We start from the raw sequence: 20,003 nt of genomic DNA, 5'->3' as shown, positions 1-20,003 counted from the left end.
CGGCGGCGGAGAGCGTGACTCAAGGAGAAAAGTTCCCATTGTTCCCTCGAGACCGGCCGTGCCATATCAAACCGATCCTCGGAACTAACCGCACATAGGGACCCTACCGCACACACACTTGCTTCTTCTTTTTTTTTTTTTTTGTGACGTCAGCGAAATAATTTGACGTCATGGCTCCGCCCATAAGATAGCGGAGCGGAGTGAGTACCCAAGGTTGCCACAACGCGCGTCGCGCACGGAAGCGGCAGCGCCGAGTACAGAGTGGTCGTGCAGTCACGTGATGTTGACGCTGCCGGTCAACTGCTTCTTTTCTGTGGCAAACTCTATGGTTCAAGCAGCAGTGCTAGCGCGTCCCGTTTATTTTAATTTTTTTTTAAGTCAATGACCAGCGAGCAGGGAAAATTACGCGCCATCAACGCTGGTGATGACCCTAGTCTTTACCAAGACAGCGACGAACAAAACTTGCCCGACGTGACGTTTTCAGTCGGGACATCGCTTGCGAGCAACGCATCGCGAACGCGAGAAAGTCAGCCTCTTCTTCGTCGAATGGAGCCTGATCTAGGGACCACTGCAGAGACCTTTCCTGACGACCCGCAATTCGCAGCTGTGGTGCGAGAAGCCTTCACAGCGATTGAATCGGGGATTTATCCAGAGCGTATTTACCAGGGATCAAGTGGAAGCTACTTTGTCAAAAACTGTGAGCGTACGGTAAGCCTAAGCGGAACCGCTACTGCTTTATGATGCGCGGTATTCGCGCATCTATCTCTAGTTTTTCATTTTGGAGTTAATATCTGTAACTGTCAAGGTATAATGCACTGATGTTACACATGCGGTACGGAATGCCGACTGGGTGGACAGTAATCACCTTCGATGTTGGTAGTGAGCCGTTTGGGTTATCGCATAACAATATGCTTCTGTCATTGATTATGCTCGAGGTGGGCACCGAGCGTGTTTTACATAGCGCTTCCACAATTAATGCTCAAGTGGAGGCGTTAGTCACGTAGAGCAGAGGCGTGGCCTTATCTTATTGCTTCGTGGTACGTCAGTTGTGTCTCCGCTTCGTGTAATAATTTGTAATTAAAGCTATTTTGTTTAGCAAACAATTGTGTGTTAATGTGAGTGCAGCTAAGTTTAAAGGCGCGATGTGCTTGCAGCTCTTCATATTTGTTTCCTTGGGATCTTGTTTGCCACATGTTGTTTGGCATTCCATTTATTTCAGAAAATCGCTGTCTACAAACCAAAGGATGAAGAACCGTATGGCAGGTTGAACCCCAAGTGGACAAAATGGATGCACAAGCTTTGTTGTCCATGCTGCTTCGGTAGGAGTTGTCTAGTGCCTAATCAGGGGTACTTGTCAGAAGCCGGAGCATCACTTGTAGATCAGAAACTGCAGCTAAACATTGTTCCTAAAACTAAGGTGAGCAGCATATGATTTCTTTGTGGAAGTTGTGTAATACATGGCTGTATTTACTAAACTAGCCTGCCTGCCTGTGTTTGCGCAGGTGGTGAAACTTGTTAGCGAAACCTTCAATTACTCAGCCCTGGACCGTGCCAAGGCCCGAACCAAAAAGAATGTGACAGAACGATTTCCGAAAGTTGGTCGACACTTCCATCGGATTGGTCTGCCTCATAAGGTTGGTAATTGCTTTCCTGGATTCCTGGAAGCTGTTACCTGTGACATGTCATGTAGGTGGGATCCTTCCAACTGTACGTGGAAGGATACCAAGATGCTGACTACTGGCTACGCAAGTTTGAATCAGAACCACTGCCCCCAGAGCTCCAGCGCATCTTCCAGTTTCAGTTCGAGCGGCTTGTGGTGTTGGACTACATCATACGTAACACTGGTAAGTTTGCATAATTTTAGAATTCCATGTGCAGGTCACGTAAGTTGCACTCAGCATCTTGTTATGAATGGCATCTTTATAAAAAATAACTTTTCTCTCATTACCATTCTTTTTGTGTGTAGGAATCACAGTGTGCAGCATTTTCAGAATGGTTCATTTGCATGTCAGGCCACTACCGTTTTGTCCATGATTGTGTTGCTTTTTGGAATGTGTGACTTTCACTGTGATGTGCACAGTGATGGTCAGTGATCATGTTGCTTTGTGGATACCAGCTAGCATTTCTTGTTCTTTATGAAGTGCTTATACCATGACTTTTACAGTTTGTGTCTAAACCTTTGAGTTTGATGGCGTTACGTGTCTGGCTATCATTCAGTTTTCTAATGCTTAAAGAGTGACAGATAGCTGCATGTCAGTTTTGTTGAAAGAGTGACAAACGTGTACATATGTAAAGTGGTGCATCCGAGCACTTTTAAATGCCAAGTTAATTCCCCCCAAAACATGCTAAGTTTTCTGGAGTGATAATTTTTTCATGTAATTCTTATTCAAATATTTTACCCTTTCATTGTTTAACACAAAATTGAAAAAGAAAAGGCAGTTCTTAAGGGTTTGTTTTTCTTGGTGCTCAAAATAGTAATGGGTTGCAACATACTGAAATGCGTCATATTTATTTAGTCTGGTACGCCATACAGGGTTCCTAGGAGTCCTTGAGGTCTTCTACATCATCGGCTTGGGGTACAGGTGCAAGCATGCAGTTGTCTGCCCTCCCCAAGGATGGTGGGAGAGTGTGCACCGGGCCTGTTTGTTCCACTCTGATGATTGGAGAGGTCAAAGCTAAAAAAAAACGGGCTCTGGTGGTTTGTACAGCCCTCATATTATGCTGTGAACCAGCAAGAAATCTCTGATAGCTAGCTGCTATGCAACACTCACGCCACTGCTCTGACATCTGAAGCTTGCCGCCTCCACTCCCAGCTTTAGTTGGCAAATTTATTGCTGACAACTTTGAGAATTCACAGTGGGATGAAAAGTGAGTTACTTTGCCTCAAGGCAGCAACAGATGGGCAAACATAAGGTGCTGAAAGAAGCACACCTCAAGATAGGCTTCCCCTTTTTTAGCTGTTTCATGCTATCCTTTCTTAAGAATTGCTTGCAGTGGTGGCTCAATGGCATTCAACTGCTCATATGTGCTGTGTTATATTAAGGCCTTTAATGCCTCATCGTTGTCGAGAGAAGGTCGAGAGCGAGAGTTAAAAATAAATTTATATACCTTGTCTCCACCGGGAATCGAACCTCCATCCCTTGGATCCCCAGCCCAGCGCTTTACCAACTGCGCCACGCCCTGGACCGTGAAACGCTCTTCATAATTCCCCTTGTCTACCGTGAGGATGATAGCGAGATTCTGCGAGTGACAGGTACTGCGCCTTTCCTCTTTTGTAAACGAATTGTAAACTGCCGTTGAACTTTGATGCGTTCTGTGAAATGCTGGTTGTGTTCGAAAAGGGGCGCGCAATGCATCGTCACGACAGGTCATGACGTCACCAGGCGATTCATGCATATACAAAGCTGACCGTGCCGGGCGTCTGATCCAGGCGTCTGTGCGGGGCCTTTTATTTGCAGCTTCCTCAAACGCCGCACCACACAGCAAACAGAAGCAAACCCACATGTCTAGGAGGCGTTAGTACAACAGGCATCAGCGGCGTTTGAAATTGATTTACAGGATAGAAAAGGCGCAGTATCTGTCACAATTCTCCGCAGACACATTTATCACATCACAATGAAAGGGAGGAAGGTGGGAGTAAAAGAAGAGAGCGAGATAGAGGTGCCGTAGTGGAGGGCTACGATCCACCACGCTATAATGGCTTTCGCCTAATCGCACTTCAGTGGTCCAAAGTGCCCTCTAGAATTTTTTAAGGAACCCCAGGTGGTTGAAATTAATCCAGAGCCCTCCACAGTGTTTCTGATTGTCTACATATGCACTAAATCCCACGTAGCATACCATACCTTTTATACAAACAAATGCAGGGAAACCAAGGTGCCTCGTTGTGAGATACCGTATTTACTCACATAATGATCGCACTCGTGTAATGATCGCACCCCTGAATTTTTAGGTCAAAATTCTATTTTTTAAATTCCCTGTATAATCACACCCCGAACTTGCTTCCACTGCCATTTTTGTTTTCATGTCCCGCACTGTTATAGCGGCAGCCACCTGTTGGTTGATCTGCAGCATGACCGGCTTTATTACTTTGCGACCTGCTCATCGCCGCCGTCTCCATAGCCCCCGATTTGTTGTTGCTTGTTTAGTTCACCCGAGCACCGCTGCCCTCCGTGGCGCTACAACTTACCCCCACCTAAGGCTCCTCTATTTTTTAAAGGCTGCCTCGATGCGCGCGCGGGTGAGCGCGCTCCCACCCCACGCTATTGTCGGTCGCGTGTTGTGCTGCTGTTACTGTTGTGTTTATCCCTCGTGTATGCATGTGCGCCTTCGCAATGTGTTTTTGGCTATTAAGGCGAAAGCCTTTCTATAACGCATTGAATGAAATCCAGTGCGCGAGAGTTGTGCGCTGATGTATCACTTGTCGATCATCCTGAAGATATTATCAGAAAAATAAAATTCCTGTCTCCATCCTTTCCGAGAACACCGTAGAATCTGTACTATAGAATTCGTAAGCCTCTGCTGTCCACGAAATGCGTCAGCGCGATTCCCCGTACGACAGATACTGCACCTTTCCCTTCCTATTAAGGTGGCAGTTTGGGCTTGCTGGTAACAATAAGTCTAAAAAAAAAAAAATAGCGCAGGGATAGAACGGGGACAAGCAATTATAAGGCAATTATAGAACTTGCCTGTAAAGCAACTCCCTTCCTGTAAAGCAGTTATAGAACGCCGGCGAAATTTAATGCGTTCAACGAAACGCTGGTTGTGTTCGACAAGGGGTGGTGGTGGTGACAAACGTTTATTAATAAGGGGCGCGCGACGTACTGCATGTGTGCTGCAGCAGCAAACTCAGGCTTTCGCATTTCTCTTTGGTAGATTCTGCAGTGCTCTCAGTTTTTTTTTTTAATTTTTTTTTTTGCGTGGTGCCACAATACGAGCTGGAAATTTTATTACGGCAAACTGCATTTAATTTTCGTGGGGCACCAATGCACCAAGGACACAGCTGAGCCTCACAGAATGGAGCTTCAGGCTGCTTATCCAGAAAATCATGAGGCCATTTTTTTTTCGAAATTTCACCTCCGACCTTGCAGAACAGCATGCACAACGGAAAGTCATCAACGCTAAGCCAAAATCACGGAAGGTATTTAAAGTGCAGGAACTTTCCCGCGCTGGCATAAAAAAATTACATGTTTAGCGCACAAAATCCAGTCTGGCTATCGCTTATTATAATTTTTTTGTAAATTTCATTAACAACTAACAGTCCAGTTAACCCTTCTGGTTACAAAATAGGAGGTGTACGCATCATGCGCATTTTGTTTTAAATAGGCGGAAAACGGCGTGGCGTCACCGCAGCTGCGATGTTGCATAGCACGAGCAGAATTCAGTTTTGCGGCTGTGCAGGAAAAAAATGGCTAAGCAAATAGCACTGCAGCCGCACCTATCAGTACAGCTGCTTTCTCAGCTAGTTCAAGAATAAAATAACTGCAGCTCTGGAAAACATCAATATCATAAATTGTTTATGGGAACAGCTAGCTACGAGCTCACCGACAGCGCTAAGAGCGGGAGCCTGCTCCGGTTCCTCACGGAAAATAATTTACATGAGTTTCTATAATATGCCTTATAACAAGCTCGCGTAAAAGAAAAAAAAAAAAAAAACTACGAGCGCGAGATGCCGGCTCTCGCAAACGTATGTTCTCGGTTGCCAGCAAGCCCAGGACAGGCCTCTAAGCTGGCAGCACACGCTCGTAGCATTTATGCATGACCACAGAAAGCTAATATATGCCTATAATGCCAAGTGATGTTGCTCAGCAGCAGCTATAAAGCGAAACACAGCTGGACTGTAGTTATCCATACTATAGCGGCAGCGACGGGTGCGCCGAAATGAGGGGAAGTTGTGGCGCCACCTGACGCGGCGCGCTGTCCCTACTGAGGAATCACGTGATATTTTCGCGGACACGCGCTGCCGTAGGAGGCGGCGGGATGAACAGGTCGCCAAGTAATAAAGCCGGTCGTGATCTGCAGTCATCCCACAGCGAATGCATTCCGACGAGTTCCCATGATTCCTTGATTAAAACGCGCTTTGCAGCGTTCGCCATTTTGCAATTCGGCAGCGTCGCAGCGGGCTTTGTGGTTTTGTGTGAGTTTATGCCATTTCACCATGGGGCGGTATGCCAGTTACACCGCCGCGTTCAAGCTCAAGGCTGTTGACTATGCACTGGAGCATGGCAACTGCGCTGCTGGCAGGCATTTCGGCGTCAACGAAATCAGGATATGCTATTGGAAGAAGCAGCGCGAGATGCTGATGGCTGTGAACAAGACATGGCGCGCTTTCCGCGGACCCAAAATGGGCAAATTCCCTCGTGTTGAGGAGGCATTCCTAGAATACGTGAGGGACCTGCGCAAGGATGGTTGTGCAGTGTCATTAGAAATGATAGACGCAGGCGCGCACAACTACCAGGAAGCTGGGAATTGCCGTAAAGGATTTCTGCGCTAGCTCTAGTTGGACGACTCGCTTTATGCGACGGAATGGACTTTCCCTGAGGCGGCGGACGTCGTTGTGCCAGCGGCTCCCATCCGCGTATGAAAGCAGAGTGATAGCCTTCCATCACTTCGTCACTAGGCTTCGCGAGAAAAGCGGTTACCTCATGTCGCAAATTGGGAACGCTGATTAAACTCCACTGACATTCGACATGCCCCGGAATACAACTGTGAACGAGAAGGGTGCTCGGAGCGTCCTCGTGAAGACGTCTGGCGCAGAAAAACAGCTATGCACCGTCATGCTTGCTGTGACGGCCGACGAGCGGAAGCTGCCACCATACGTCATCTTCAAACAGAGGACTATTCCGAAGGGAAACTTTCCCCGTGGCATCCATATACTTGCACAAATGAAAGGATGCAGACCGGACTGCAGACATGACTGCAGACCTGATGGTCGACTGGATTAAGACTGTTTCGGGACGAAGACCAGGAGCACTTCTGCTTCCCTCGCTTCTGGTTTTGGACAGTTTCAGGGGTCGGACAACGTGCGTGCTAAGCTTAAAGAGCTACGCACGGACATTGCAGTGATTCCTGGGGGCCTGACTTTGCTGCTGCAGCCTCTCGACGTGTCGCTGAACAAACCGTTCAAGGACAACATTCGAAGACTTTATTTACAGTGAATGGCGATGGGTCATCATGATTTGACGCCGAGCGGAAAGATCAGAAGGCCATTCGTGGAGATGCTTTGCTCGTGGATCGCAGAAGCGTGGAGCAGTATCACCGACGAGGTAGTGGCCAAGAGCTTCAAGAAGACAGGCATATTGAACGCTTTGGATGGAACGGAAGATGACTTTCTGTGGGATTGTGAAGATGCTCCCAGCGATGACCCTGCCGTTTCCGATGATGAGTCATGCAGCAATGAAAGAGAGGATTCAGACTCGGATTAGAGTACTGATGAGAAAAAAATAAATGGGCATTGTGCAGTTCATGTGGTACTCAATGTGCGTGTTTATTGCGAAGGTAAGCCTTACTCAACTTTTATTTTTGGTTGTAATCGAGATACAGTACAACCTCGATAATTCGAACTCTGTTAATTCAAAATCCCGGATAATTCGAAGGTTTTCTGCGGTCCCGTATTTTGCAATGTAAATTTGGCCGGATAATTCCAACAGGCGGCCTGCGCCAGCCTGGTTAATTCGAAAATTTGGACTGCTATGCGGCAATGCCTGATCCATGTTTTGCCGCAATCCCGGCGAAACGACGGCCCTACGGAGCCGTGAGGCAAAGCCACATACTAATGGTGATGATTTATAGGCGAAGCGCCCCAGCCGGAGCACTCTCTGCACAAAAATCGGTCCACAGTGCGCCTCGCGCACCGCCGAAACACGCGCCTGCAGAGGAGAAGACGTGCTTCACTGCAACACGGCGGGCATACCGGTTTCTATCACGTGACCTCGCCCCCACTCCATCCCTTGGTGTGCTTCGCCCACTCTTCCCCTCCGACGCTGCAAGTACGCCACCACCACCGCCGCGCCGGTCTCGCCTGCGCCATTTCTTTGTGTTGTGCGCTGTGGTTAGGGGTCGGCTACTGTGCCGTTTTTTTGGGCGGGATTGTGCAGAAGTGCTAGCTTTGTGACCGTAGCAGTGCAGAAATGCCAAAGTACAAGACTTTAACGCTGCAGCAGAAGTTCTGCTTGATCCAGGAAGCAGGCAAGAGCGCTTGTTCGAAGACCGAGTTGGCCAAAAGGCATGGCGTGCCCCTCTCGACGTTGTCCACAATATTGAGCAACAAGTCAAAAATACTAGAGGCTTACGGCAAGACCTATTCTTCGAAGCGGTCACGAGTGCGGGCTCCCACGTATCAAGATGTGGAAGCTGCTCTGCTTCGCTGGCTGCAGAAAGCAAACGCTGCCCACCTTCCCGTCATTGGAACGCTACTGCGGGAGAAGGCCAACGACCTAGCTCTGCAACTTGGGCACGAGGAATTTAAGTGCAGCAATGGATGGTTTTGCCGTTTTAAAGAACGCAATAATTTAACCTTTCTCACCGTCTGTGGTGAGAGCGGCAGCACTAACGAGAGCGTTGTCGAGGATTGGAGAAACCACACATTGGCGCCGCTGCTTAGCGAGTATGGTGCAGACGACGTTTACAACCTTGACGAGGCTGCACTTTTTTATAAGATGCTGCCAACAAAAACATTCGCAGTGAAGAACACCGCCATCAAGGGTAGGAAACAGGCCAAGGACAGGATTACTGTGCTGTTCGGCGCAAACATGTGCGGTAAACACAAGCTGCCGCTACTGGTCGTCGGGAAGACGGGGAAGCCTCACTGCTTCAAAAATGCGCGGCCGCCGCCAAAGGATGAACTCGTCTACAGGCACAATAAGAAAGCCTGGATGACAGGTGCAATATTTGAAGAGTACGTGCGGCAACTTGACCGCAAATTCGCGGCCACGGGCAGGAATGTCTTATTTGTCGTCGACAACTGCCCGGCACATGGCGACATCCCACATCTCCAGGCCATCAGGATGGTATTTTTACCTCCGAACACCACTTCGATCTCACAGCCGATGGACCAAGGCGTCATTCACCACACTAGGAAGGTTTATCGGTACCACCTGCTCAAGCGCATGCTCCTTTGCTACGACAATGGCAAGGAGTATTCCATCGACCTCCTCGGAGCCATATGCCTCATGGTGTACGCTTGGAAACAAGTGGAGCCCACATTGATCAGGCGGTGTTTTGAACACGCTGGTTTTTCCAGTGAAAGCACTGTTGATGCCGGTGCAGACCACCCATGTACTACTACTCTTGACGAAGAAGGAGCAGAGTATTGCGACCGCATCAATGCGCTCTGCGCAGAGGATGAGTCCAACGCAGTCGGCTTCGCCGAGTATATCAACATTGAGAGCGAAGAGCAGACTGGCTACTCTGACTTGGAGAGTGAGATCACTGCTGGTATGAACATGCGCGATGACAGCGACGATAGCGACGACGACACCGACGAGCCTCCCCGAGCACATGCTCTTGGTGAAGTTATCGGATCGCTGAACGTTATGCGCAGTTTTGTTGAGTGCCACGGTGGAAGTTCAGAGATGTTTCGTCTATTTGACCAACTCGAGAGCATGACCTTAGGAGCCGCAAACTACCGGACGCCGCAAACCAGCATCTCTGATTACTTTCAGTAGTAATTCAAAATATGCCGAATAAAGGTAACACGTTCCTGCAACGAATTTTTTTGCCTAAGTCTTATATCTTGGTGTGTTCGGTTAATTCGAAAACCCGCTTAATTCGAAGATTTCTCGCGGTCCCGATGACTTCGAATTAACGAGGTTGTACTGTATCTGTTCAAAGATGCCTGACCTGCAACTTGCTTGCGTTTTCGGTGCTCAAAACTTTTTTGTGGAAAATTTGCCCCGCGTAAGGATCGCACCCCGAAATTTGCGTCTGTTTTTTTTTTCTTTAAAAAGTGCGATCATTATGTGAGTAAATATGGTATAAAAGAGACAGCCACTAACTCAATGAGAAGCATAGGGGGATTTTTTTTTCTTTTTTGGGGTTGATCAGTCTGAAGTAATATATTCGTGGGGGATTATTGCATATAAAGTAGAAGAAAAAAACAAGCACATGCTACTGGTTGGATTTGAACTCATGACCTTAGAATTTTGTGTCCAGTGCTCCACTGACTGAGCTACGGCGACAGCTGTCCAGTCTTCTACTTTTTTCATTTCAGATCGAGGAAATGACAACTGGCTTATCAAGTGCACCCGGCCAGACAAAGAGCCTCAGGTAAGTGGCAGCTTGCCTCGCAGCAAATACTGAGCAGTTCAAACATGCTAAGCTATCAAATAGAAAGCAAAGATGAAAAATATTTGTGCTGCTCGCGGATCCAGGAAGCAGGTGCTGAAGGACCTGAGGTATGCGCTGCTGGGAATTTCATTTGGCTGCATTAATGGTGGCTTGTTATATCAAGACTTGCCTTATTTCTTGCAGAGCTGGAGTCCTCGCACACCAGAGATCAAGATAGCTGCTATCGACAATGGGCTTGCCTTCCCTTTCAAGCATCCCGACTCCTGGAGGGCATGTAAGGCTAACTGCGCTACTTTGAAAGCAGTGTGCAGTTATTACTCGTTCAGTACTGTGTGATTTAAAATTTTGTTCCGAAGTGACAATCCTTGGGCATTGTCTAAAGCTCGGTCGTTCCAGAAATACTTGTTCGAAATAGTTATGAAAAGCTGTGGTTGTGAAATTTACTGGCAGGCTTCTAAATGAATGCAGATTGCATTAGAGGTCGAGACTAAATTGAATGCCATATTTTTTCCCGCTATGAACTTATTTTTTAAAAATGCCCTGTCAGATTTCGTCAAACTCTACCACCATCTATTTTATTTACTGCAGTGCAAAGGCATGTTTAGGCTGCCATTGCATTCCCTTGTAATCTTGACGCTCATGTTTATGTGTTTGGGATAACTCAAGTCCATCTCGCTGTGATGGCGCAGTCGTTAGCGCACTCGACTGCTGATCCGAATGGCTGATTTAATCCTGGCCAGGTTGATGTTTTTGTTGGAGGTGGAACTCAAGGTGCCCGTGTGCTGTGTAACATCAGTGCACATTGAAATCCCATGAGTCGAAATTTCCAGAGCCCTCCATTACAGCGTCCCTCATAGTCAGTGTCAATTGAAAACATTAAAAACCGCATAAACAAAACTAAATCATCACGCCCACCTCATTGTGATCGCTGCCGTGAAGCACAGACACAGTCGACAGCCGGTAAATCGTGTCTAGTGTGTGCTTGCCCACGGTCAACATTTCTACAAATATTGCTCACAGTCCACAAAGAAAACCAAATGAACTGCTCTATTTTGCAGTGACCTGCTACTTGCATACCAAATGAACCGCTCTATTTTGCAGTGACCTGCTGCTTGCATTCTTCGTCCCCATCAGTCTGCAACAGCTTGTGATGGGTCACAGGGTTGCTTGAGGCCATTAAGGGGGGACATGGGTCTTTCGGACCAAAAAAAATTGCGAAAAAATCGCTTTTTAGAAAATGTGATCTGTGAAATCAGTAGCTCTTTATCTACCTATCTGCTAAGTTTTTCATCTCTAGGATCTGTATTTTAGTCACAATTCTAATTTATATAATCAATGTCTCCCGAATTTGGGCTGAAAACGGCCCCCGAAACAGCTTGGTCTCACTCGAAAGAGCCGCCTTTTGTCATTGAAATGCCACCTCTGCTGTTTACATTCGCCCGTTGGTCATATAAGAAATAGCAAAAAAGAAAAATTGCCATTTGCAATCCCATTGGCTTTCGGGGTGCACATGACGATAAGGTGTCGCCGCATTGGTGGAGCTGGCTGACTGCGTCTGCTCTGCGCACCAGAGCCGCGGGGGGATGGCGGAGACGTGACGCCGGCCGCGCTTGGTTCCGAACTGCGAAGTGCATTCACGGCAAGAATTTGTGAAAAAAAGTGAGAAAAAATAGTTGATTTATCATCTCAAGTGATGCCCTGCCCCGGCTGTGCACGCTCAGACCGACGAAAATCGTGCGCCGAACGATCGTGTGTACGAGCCTGAAGTAGGCCTAGCGTGTTCCCCAGTAAGGGAGACTACTACTGCCAGCGGTAGCACCCGCCGTGACAGTGATATCGCAGGCCGCAGATGAGCAGAAAGATAAGCTCAAAACAGACAAAGCTTGAACTCGCGCCAACTCCAGCAACGAAGCGGTAGTCAGATTGTCTTCGTGACGATGACGGCAGCGCGGCGGATAGTCCGCTTGGCGAGGCGGAGTTCACGATCGTCGGATCTAAACAGTTTGCCAAGATTGGCGAAGTGTAAAACATACGGCGGCGATACTGGCATTTGAAAAAGTGAACGTGGATAAGAAATCGCCATCAAACTTATTCTCCAATGCGTAGACTGCGGGACACGTCGTCTTTGTAGAGCTCGCCGCGCGTTTGCGTCGATCGGACCTTGTTCATAGTCCTTAGTGAACGCACTTGCTTCCCGTGCAATGCAGAGCACTGGGAAGCAGCAAACAGCTCCAAATTACATTTCTTTTCCGCAATAAACGTTCATCACCGTGGTCTTGATGCGAGGGTGCGGGAAAATGACATACGTAAAAAAAAAAGAAAAAAAAAAGTCACTGCCTGCATGTGACTCACGCAGCTGAAAAATTGACAACTGAATGTGCTGCAACTGCCAATTAAGGGGGGAGGCGGCTCTTTAGGATGAAAAAAGTGCGAAAAAATCGATGTTTCAGAAATAAAATTTTCGAAATCTGCAACTGTTTTTCTACCAGTCTGTGAATTTTCTAACCTCTGGAGTCAATATTTACACTGTAGAATGAGTAGAAAAACATATATCCGCGCTCGCTTTGAGGAAATTTTCGCGCAAGGACAGTTCTTTTTCCGCGGCACGCTATCGTCGTCTACTGAAGCGATCGGCGCCATTTCGGTCTCATTTGAAAGAGCTGCTTTTCGTTTTCAATTTCGCGCCATTGCTGTTTTTTTGCGCGTATTGGATGAGGGAGAAAATTCCGGCAAAGACCAGCCGAAACACGCTACACTATTCGCTAGGCAGTGCACGTGACTGAAGCCCGCTATCTTATTGGTTGACGCGCCCCGCGTCGTCTGCTGGGAGCGTCAGCGACGCACAAGCGGTAGCCATCTTGCCAAAGTGCGTTCGTCGGAGTGGAGCGCCCTACAACGATGTCGACGGTGGCGCCGAAGTTCCGTGTTTCTCACAAGTATGGGAAGAAGCGAAAAAAATCGCTGATTAGCAACGTGAAGAGAGCCGTGGACACTCCGAGAGCTGTGGAAACCTCGAACTCCCTGGATATGCCTCCGCCAGCAGATCGGGAATCGCCGACCCGGATAGGCCTAACGGCGGCGCCGACTGCTGAAACCTCTTCGGACAGCGGTCGCGTTCGTCGCGATACTCCGATGCTAGAAACTTGTGACATAAAAGAAAGGGACAGGAAAGCCCAAGAGAAGATTCAACAGATGGCAGCGGCTGCAGCAACGAAGCACTGGACTGATATCATCGACAGAATTGACGCCACAATCGCCCCTCTTAGCGACACAACCTTCACAGTTGTAAGCTTGAAGTTAGTGAACGAAATGCTGGCGTCTGTGATGTGCAAAGTGTGCGACGGCGACGTAAACATCGACAAATCCGAAAGGGAATACGGCCTTGCCACCAAACTGAATCTGGTGTGCACGAACTGTGGAAACATTTCATCGCGATGGAGCTCGCCGCGCGTGAAGACCGACCAGACAGTGAGTCCGTTCGTGGTGAACATTCTCGCCGCGCGTGCGATGCAGTCGACCGGAAATCAACGTGTGGCGCTGAATGATATATTTTCGACAATGAATATATCGCACCGCGGTCTGCACGCAAGAACTTGGCAAAAGTATGTCAAGACGAAGTTGACGCCAGCAGTGAACCGCGCAGCCCATAAGTTGACTTCCGACTGTGCGCAAGCAGTTCAGGAAGTTTACGCGGAGCTAAATATTGGGCATCCACGCAACATCGCGGTCTCATTCGACGGTTCCTGGATGACACGTGGACACTCCTCGCACGTTGGTATCGGAACTGTCATTGAACTGTTCACGGGACTTGTTCTCGACTTCGTTGTGCTGAGCAACTTTTGCGCCGCGTGTGAACGGGGCCCGAAAGAAGACGACCCCACATACCCAGCCTGGAAGCAGAGCCATATCTGCCAAAAAAATACGAGCAAAAAGGCTGGTGAAATGGAGGTTGAGGCTGCCCTGATCCTATTCCAGCGGTCACTACAGCAGCATAACCTCCGTTATACCACAATGCTCTCGGACGGGGACAGCCGCACGTTCCCTGCTTTGAAAGAAGCGGAAGTGTACAGTTACATTGAAATTCAGAAACAAGATTGCGTAAATCACGGGCAAAAACGCATGGGCACTGCGCTGCGCAATCTGGTCACCAAGCAGAAGGGCCATGCTGGAGAATCATTTGGTGGAAGAGGCAAACTCACCCAAGATTTGATCACCAGATTGAGCTCCTATTATTCATGGGCGCTCAAATCACACATAGGTGATGTGGAGGCCACTCACAAAGCTGTGATGGCCACCTACCATCATGTGACATCGAACGACTCTACTTACAACCACAGCCTATGTCCAGCAGGCCCTGATTCTTGGTGCCGGCAAAATGCGGCAGAGGCTAGAGGCGAAGCTATGCCACATCACCGATACAATCTGCCATCCTATGTCTGCAGTGCCTTACTGCCTATATACGGAAGGCTTTCAGACAGGAGGCTGCTGGAACGCTGCCAACGAGGCAAGACTCAAAACAACAATGAGAGCTTGCATGCAATGATATGGGCACTTGCCTGAAAGGAACGGCATGCTTCTCTCTTCACCGTTCAGGCTGCTGTGGCTGAAGCTGTAATGAAATTCAGTGCCGGTAGTGAAAGGACTGCTGCTCGTATACTGCAAGAGCTTAGCCTAAGGCCTAGCCCCCAGACAAGCAAGCGGATGCACGAGAAAGATGATCAACGGAAAACTGCATCTATACAGAAGCACAAGTCGGCAGAAACTCTGCAGCGCACACTGAGAAAGCGCCATTTCAATGACTGTAGTCAGACTGACTATATCCCAGGGGGGTATTAAGCACCCGGCAATACCAATATGTGAATAAATTTGATGCATTTTTTCATAAACAGCACTTTCTTTGTTTTTGTTGTTCTCAAAATGAAAATTCTGGACACTCAGCAGATCCCAAACTAGCATATCTATGGCAGATAGAACCATAATTCTTTTTTTAGCACATAGCTAGTTGTGTGGGCTATGCAATGTTGGAAGCATAATTTTTAATTATGTTTCAGAATTTTTTTTAAATGCTCTAGTTCTTAATTGCATGTTAGGCACGATTTGTACCTTGAGTTTCAGTGTCTTTTAAAATCACTTATAATGATAAAAGAAAAAAACTGTTTCCAACATTGCATCCCTCTTTCTTTCTAGAATCTAACCATGTGCCATTTGTTACCCTTTATAGGGTCCTTTTTTCCCCATTGTTCGTGGTAATTATAAGGAGCTAATTAAGTGTATCTTGAGAACTAGTTAACATATCTTAAAAGCAATCACATTTTTGAACCCGGCACGAAAAACTAGTAAAGGGTGTGCATTTTGATTAAGTTTGGTGCAGAAACAAAAAAAATTTCTCTAAGAGTAGCCTCCCCCCTTAAAATGAAAGAGACGACACTTGGACATTGGAAAGCAGAGACTACATTCCTGGAGGTTTCTAGCCATTTTAAAATGCAAATGTGTGCATTGCACCAGTGACTGTCTGTTAAATAATCCCGTTTCTTTTTTGCTCTTTCCTCAAAACATGCATTGTCGACCACTTGCAGTTTTGCGGCCTTAATATCTCGGCACCTATTGCAGATAGAGTAATAATTTCTTTTTCAGCATGAAGCCAAATATGTGAACCACACAATGTTGCAAGTAGATTTTTTAATTTCTTGTTCAAAATTTTTAAAATGGCCTTTTTTTTTTGTGATCATTATAGTGCTATATTTTGACCCTTGAACTTTGTTATGCAATAAAATAAGAAATAATTGCTCAATAAACAAACTGCTTGCAACATTGTGTTCCTCATTCTTTCTAGTGTCCAGCAATTTGTTCATCTGAAGTTTTTCTTCACTGGTCATTTTGTAATAGTTCTTGTAATAATTAGACTAATTGGTGTAATTATCTCATAAAATAATTGGATCACAGAAGAAATAATTGCAGTTTTGGAATTTGCACAAAAACTGCAGAAACCCACCTAGTTGCATCAATTTTGGTTGGTAAATAAGGAAAATAGTTTCAAAACCAGTGTTCCCCCTTTGACTTCCACTGCTTGGCTTGGTTTCGCATTTAGTAAAAGTACCCGCTCTGTGGCAGTTGTTGCAACATCAGCATGTGAAGCTTGTGATAATTCTGAGTGATGGCATTGTTACCTCCAGCCATCAGTCAAGATTTAGAGATATATTCATTTTGGTCAGAAAATCTTACGGCGCTAATATATAAATGCACAGTGCCTGTGGGGAGCTGTTCAGCTATGTTGAAAATCTCAACTGAAGTAGTATTTAGGTACGCAATTTTGAGTTACCGAAGCTTTATTGTACTACTCTAGTCTTGGTGGGTGTGTCATCTGACATTGCCCTTATTATCCTTACAAATGCACATAGACAAAACAGGGTGGAACAGGAAGGTTTCAGGGGTGCGCGATATCATTTCCTAAAGCAGACAAAGAATTTGGAAATGCTAGACTTGTTGAGCTTTGCTTGATGCTTGACGAGTCCTTCAACTTCGTCGCAAGTGCTTTTCTCATGTCCCGTTGCTGAGAATGTCCATTTGGTATTGCAGGGGTAGAAGTGCTGCTCCAAATCACAATATTTCTCCCAAACCGCTCCAAACGGGACTGTGAAAAAGGCTGACCGCCGAAGAATTGACGCGTTTGAATTGTAATGCTGGCGAAGCCTCTTGAGAGTTCCTTGGACTGCCAGAAGATCAAATCAGTCGATATTGTCGACCATAAATCCTGACTGCTCATTGGAGGGTCAAATTCTAAAGTTAAAGCTCAGCTAGTTTGGTCATCTGATGAGAAGAGAGGAGTCGCTGGAGAAAGATTTGATGTTGGGAAGGCTGAGGGTCACCGGAGAAGGGGTAGGCAGCAAACGCGATGGTTAGATGGCATCCTCGAGGCGCTGCAGAGGAAGTTATGTGACGTTAGGAAGATAGTGAGAGACCGGAAAGTGTGACGTGATATGGTCCATAGGGTCACGAAGAGTCTGACACGACTGAACTGAACTGAAATTTAATATGAGCCACAAGCGATTGGAGGGAACTGATTGCGAAAAAATGCACTGTGCATGTGATATAGCTCCTCCTCCCAGCCTTTTGAATCATCGGTGGAGAGAGAAGTGAGAGCGGCAAATGAAAAAGGTAGCGCAAACCACCGCGAGCCGTTAGGAAACTTTTCCAGGTGCAAAAACTACACAAATTGTTCAAACCGTGAAAACAACCAGGTCCTTCACCAACTGTGTCAGGCCTACATCGGACAGAAGCATGGGTGAAGTGTTATGGGGTGGTATGCCGAAGGTTCCTTTTACTAAAAACGTTCTTAGGGGTGTTGGAAAGCCACACAGGGCCTGTCGCCAAGGTTTTAAAACAGAATCCCCAAACTCGATCAGAAACATGAGCCACTGGCAGGAGGCAGTGAAGTAAAGAACCTGAAGGAGGAAGTGGCGACCTTTCAATGCTGTCTATCCTATCTGAAGCCCCTTCTGACAAGTGCTCGGGAATTTATCAGTGCAGGCATACAATCTAAAAGGATATTCACACGGCAAAGAGCAGAAATGTTGTGTGCAATGATGTGAACTCAACTTTGGGGCGCTGCTTGAGTGGAACGAAGTGGTAGACTCCATGTTTTAATCTATCAAGTTATAATGGCAAAAAAAAAAAGTTTCAAGTTAAACTACTGCTCACTTGTGAAGCACGTAAGCAAACGTTCCATTCGCTGCTAGTTTATTGTTTCTTAGGTCAGCCTGTGTTATTTTAAACATATTTGTCTAGAAATGCATGCATAGATGGAAAAGCATTGACCATTGCATAAAAAGAAATCAAATATTGTGTATGTCAGGAATGCAAAACTGCAGTTGTCAAGAGCATTTAAACTTTGAAATGGGCTCCAAATTATAATTAGAATGCTCCAAAACTCATTTTATTAATGCGAAAGCATTACTTCGCTATGTTCACAGATTTCTGTCCGCAGACCATGTCAGGAAAATCGTGTCCGCATCAGTTGTAATTGAGGAGTGGTTGAGGTTAATGAGTGGTGTCAATCGATAGAGGGTGGCGTAATGTTGTGTCCAAAAAAATTAGGCCAGTAGGTTAATTATGTAATTAATTGCAGACAAAAAATGTAAAAGTCCGCAGCAGTTGTGAGTAATTGAAAAGTGGTAGAGGTTAGTGAGTGGTGATTTGATAGAGGGTGACATAATGTTGTCCGAAAAAATAATTAGCCCATAGGTTAATTAGGTTCTGATTAGAGGCAAAATATGTAAAAGTAAAGGCGAAAATGGTCTCATTAGCCAATGACGTGGCGCCACATTTGAATGTATCAGATACAAATGATGGTTTTTCCTTAACTTGCATATGTGCTATAAAGTTTTAAATACTGTGTAACTGACGAGTGTTTGACATTTCATGGGGTATCAGTGATTATGTATCTGGAATTGCTTATTTATAATCTGTTTTACATACTGTATATCTTGGTTGCTTGAACGCCTGTGCATCGCCCGTGTGAAGACGTCGATTTTCGTTCCGGTTGTGTTTTTAATGAATTCCTTTCATGCTCACCACGCCCTACCTTGAATTTTTTAAAATTTTTTTTTTCTGTAATGGTCACCTGGGCCTCGTCAAGCTGCCTTGAGCAGCTTTTAGCCCGGTGCTCCAACCAGCAAGCACCTGGTGAAAATAAACGATTTGATTTGATTTGAAATCAGTCAATTAAGATGACACTAAGGTACGACGTCACGCAACCTGAAGTCGAGCCAAAAAAAGGGCATAGGAAGGGATTGGCGCGCAATTAGAAAGTACCAAAGACTGAAATAGTTAATTAAGTCAGTCAGTTAGGGTGACGTCAAGGATGTGATGTTATGCAACCGGAAGTAGAGCCGAAAAAGGGCATAGGAAGGGATTGGCATTCAATTTGAAAGTACCAAAGGCTAAAATGGGTAAACAAGAAGTTAATTAAGGACCTAGAAGCAACCAGAAGCAACCAACAGGAGCATCCGTGCTTTCGCATTACTCCAATACAGATTCTGCAGTGCTCTTTAATTTTTTGCTGAAAAGCTACTCTAAGATAGCATAATTACTGCTCCCCTGAGCTGCTCCAAGATGCTCGAGCCTGCTTCCACCCGTGGTATTGGGACAATCGCTCTTCACAAAATCTAAAATCTGGTATCTATTTTTGAAATAACGAGCACCTCCATCGCTCTCATATGTTGCTTTAGAGTAACTGGCATGTTATCGCCCACCGATTCTTTCACTTTCTTTAAAGTCAAGCAGGTGCGAGCGAAGTCGTGGCTCGAGTCGTCACTAACGGTAGTGAAACTCCGTAGATTTTTTTCTTTGTAATCTCGCATGTAAACACAGAAACTTGTTTCTTTTACTAGTAGTATGCCTGAACTTCGTCGGAAAGTATGACAGTCCAGTTTTTGGCAAAATCAAAGTGGATGACTATGCCCCCACACTGTGTGCATGGCTTTTCCTCTTAGATAGCTTTACCTTGTGTCCTAATGTGATTATGCACGATCCACCTTTCCACTAACATCTGAAGATGATTAAATGCAGGGTCTGTTCCGAAAGTAGTAGGACTCGTTTAAAAAGAAAAAAAGTTATTCATGAGAATGGTACAAACGATTAGAATTTTTCAAAGTAGCACCCTTCCGCGTCTGCACACTGCTGCCAATGCGTTTTCCAGTTTTCGTACGCCTCCAGGAACG

At 46.3% G+C, this 20,003-nt stretch overlaps 1 protein-coding gene across 1 annotated transcript in view; it reads left to right on the top strand.

The window, feature by feature from the left end:
• Nucleotides 1-224: 224 nt before the first annotated feature.
• The window catches only part of Pi4KIIalpha (phosphatidylinositol 4-kinase II alpha), an 81,289-nt gene continuing 61,510 nt past the window's right edge, over nucleotides 225-20,003 (top strand). The window contains exons 1-6 of the mRNA XM_084591567.1: nucleotides 225-708; nucleotides 1,220-1,417; nucleotides 1,503-1,634; nucleotides 1,691-1,844; nucleotides 10,208-10,263; nucleotides 10,468-10,558. Of these exons, the coding sequence (XP_084447693.1) occupies nucleotides 382-708; nucleotides 1,220-1,417; nucleotides 1,503-1,634; nucleotides 1,691-1,844; nucleotides 10,208-10,263; nucleotides 10,468-10,558 (958 nt within the window). The 5' untranslated portion in view covers nucleotides 225-381. The remainder of the gene's footprint in view (nucleotides 709-1,219; nucleotides 1,418-1,502; nucleotides 1,635-1,690; nucleotides 1,845-10,207; nucleotides 10,264-10,467; nucleotides 10,559-20,003) is intronic.

This window comes from Amblyomma maculatum, chromosome 1 (assembly GCF_055883805.1).
Source record: "Amblyomma maculatum isolate TAMU_Amacu chromosome 1, ASM5588380v1, whole genome shotgun sequence".
Lineage (NCBI taxonomy): Eukaryota > Metazoa > Arthropoda > Arachnida > Ixodida > Ixodidae > Amblyomma > Amblyomma maculatum.
This window is presented reverse-complemented; position numbering and strand designations above follow the sequence as displayed.